Genomic DNA, 1,575 nt, shown 5'->3' with positions numbered 1-1,575 from the left:
TGTTTTGTAATGTGTGGTGGTTATCAGCATTTTGGGTTAATATTTAATGTAAATGACAGGCATGGTGGCCATTGCTGCGGTCGCCTTGATGATGCTACATCCGAGCACAGCACCACAGCGCCCCCCAGTTGCAAGTGAGTAGCTCGCTATGTAAATGTGTTTGCCCGGACACGGAAACTGTTTATGTAGATCGAATATGCAATGAACACTTTGGAATGTTTCTGCTTGTACTTCTTTGCTGAATTTATGCTGGTTTTTTGTCCACTCGACGGGACTTCAAATGCACTCGCAGCTAACCAAAGAAAGGCCATTATATAAATTACAATTGTAAAAATATTCAGAATGAGTCTACAATAACTTTTCAACATTCTGCATACCAATGGCAATGACAGTGAATATGCAATTCCTTAGACCATTTGTCCACTTCTCCTATTGTGGGAGCTGCAACTATAAATACTTGTACACTTGTTGTAAACACTGAGAACTTTTCTCAAGATATACACTGCTTAGTTTGACTTGCTTAAACGCATTATTGAAAAGTATTTGTACATGAACATTTTTCCACAATTTTGACTCAAGACATTTTTTATAAATTTATTATTGGTCTTTCAGTCCTCAAGTAAAGGAGTAATCATGCGACATTATATGATGAAAGCGATTTCGCTCCTTTTGAGTTAATGCATAGAATCGGCGACTAGTATCGATTATTTCGCTCTCATTATGATATGGCGGCCATAATGTCGTATAGGACACGACGCTGTGGTCAAAAAAAAGAATACAATTTTCAATGACTTTTTAAATATTTTAATTTGGCCTACCGCACAAAATACGTTGCCTGTCGAGCCGTCGGTTGATTGTCGATTAGATTGTTTATCTCCCTGCAAAACTGTTCATCGTAGCGTTTAACGCTGCTATTGTAACGTTCTTGGCAGATCATTTGGCTAAAAGTGAATGCTTAAAAGTTATCAAATGATAGATTTATAATCAAATACTCACAATGGTACTTTGAATTTGGTAAAACTTGGCTCACGGCTGACATATTCTCGGTCGGGTTTAACAAAACGTTTAATGCTGTTAATTTCATTCAATTCATCATACGGCAGTTTTGTGTGGTTCTTATCCGTCTTGTGGCGATGAGTTAAATACCAATATCGACGATTTTCATCAATTGGAGGTATATCCAGTTTTGGATCATCTACTGAACGGCTTAATTTGTAAGTTGAATAAGATGCAGTGACCTTCGGTCGAGAAAAACGGCATTTTCGACCCATGGCTTAAGCAAGATATTAGATCTCTTAATGCAACAATTAATAAAACAATAACTAAACTAGAATAACAGGAACAAAACAAAAGTGAACACAACAGATTCAATAAATTACAAAAACTGACATTTAAAGAGTTGCTTAGCAAAATGTCTAACTAAGTTTTAAAATGGTTTTGAGTTAACAATTTAAGTCGAAAGCGGTTTGGCCCTAAGAATAATATTACCTGTCAGGCATTTAATTTATGTTTTATTTATAAGGCCCGCAATCCATTTATTGCCAGCAAAATTTCGTAAATATTTCATGACTCTTA

The 1,575-nt window shown here is 35.9% G+C and overlaps 1 protein-coding gene across 1 annotated transcript; it reads right to left on the bottom strand.

The window, feature by feature from the left end:
* Positions 1–491: 491 nt before the first annotated feature.
* Positions 492–1,322, bottom strand: LOC117791010. The gene is made up of 3 exons (XM_034630638.1): positions 997–1,322; positions 819–941; positions 492–757 (listed from the first exon to the last, which is right to left on the bottom strand). The coding sequence occupies exons 1-3, from the start codon at positions 1,269–1,271 to the stop codon at positions 616–618; spliced, it is 540 nt and encodes a 179-aa protein (XP_034486529.1). The 5' UTR covers positions 1,272–1,322; the 3' UTR covers positions 492–615.
* Between the last annotated feature and the right edge of the window lie 253 nt (positions 1,323–1,575).

This window comes from Drosophila innubila (genome assembly GCF_004354385.1).
Source record: "Drosophila innubila isolate TH190305 chromosome 3R unlocalized genomic scaffold, UK_Dinn_1.0 2_E_3R, whole genome shotgun sequence".
NCBI lineage: Eukaryota > Metazoa > Arthropoda > Insecta > Diptera > Drosophilidae > Drosophila > Drosophila innubila.
Note: the sequence above shows the minus strand (reverse complement) of the source record. Positions and strands in the feature narration are given on the sequence as shown.

Bases quoted from the DNA above. Each gene is read 5' to 3' on its own strand.
- LOC117791010 (XM_034630638.1), bottom strand. From the start codon at position 1,271: ATGGGTCGAAAATGCCGTTTTTCTCGACCGAAGGTCACTGCATCTTAT. The intron at 942-996 runs GTGAGTATTTGA...ATTCACTTTTAG, and splicing joins ACCAAATTCAAAGTACCATT to CCAAATGATCTGCCAAGAAC. The intron at 758-818 runs GTAGGCCAAATT...TTTTGACCACAG, and splicing joins CAGGCAACGTATTTTGTGCG to CGTCGTGTCCTATACGACAT.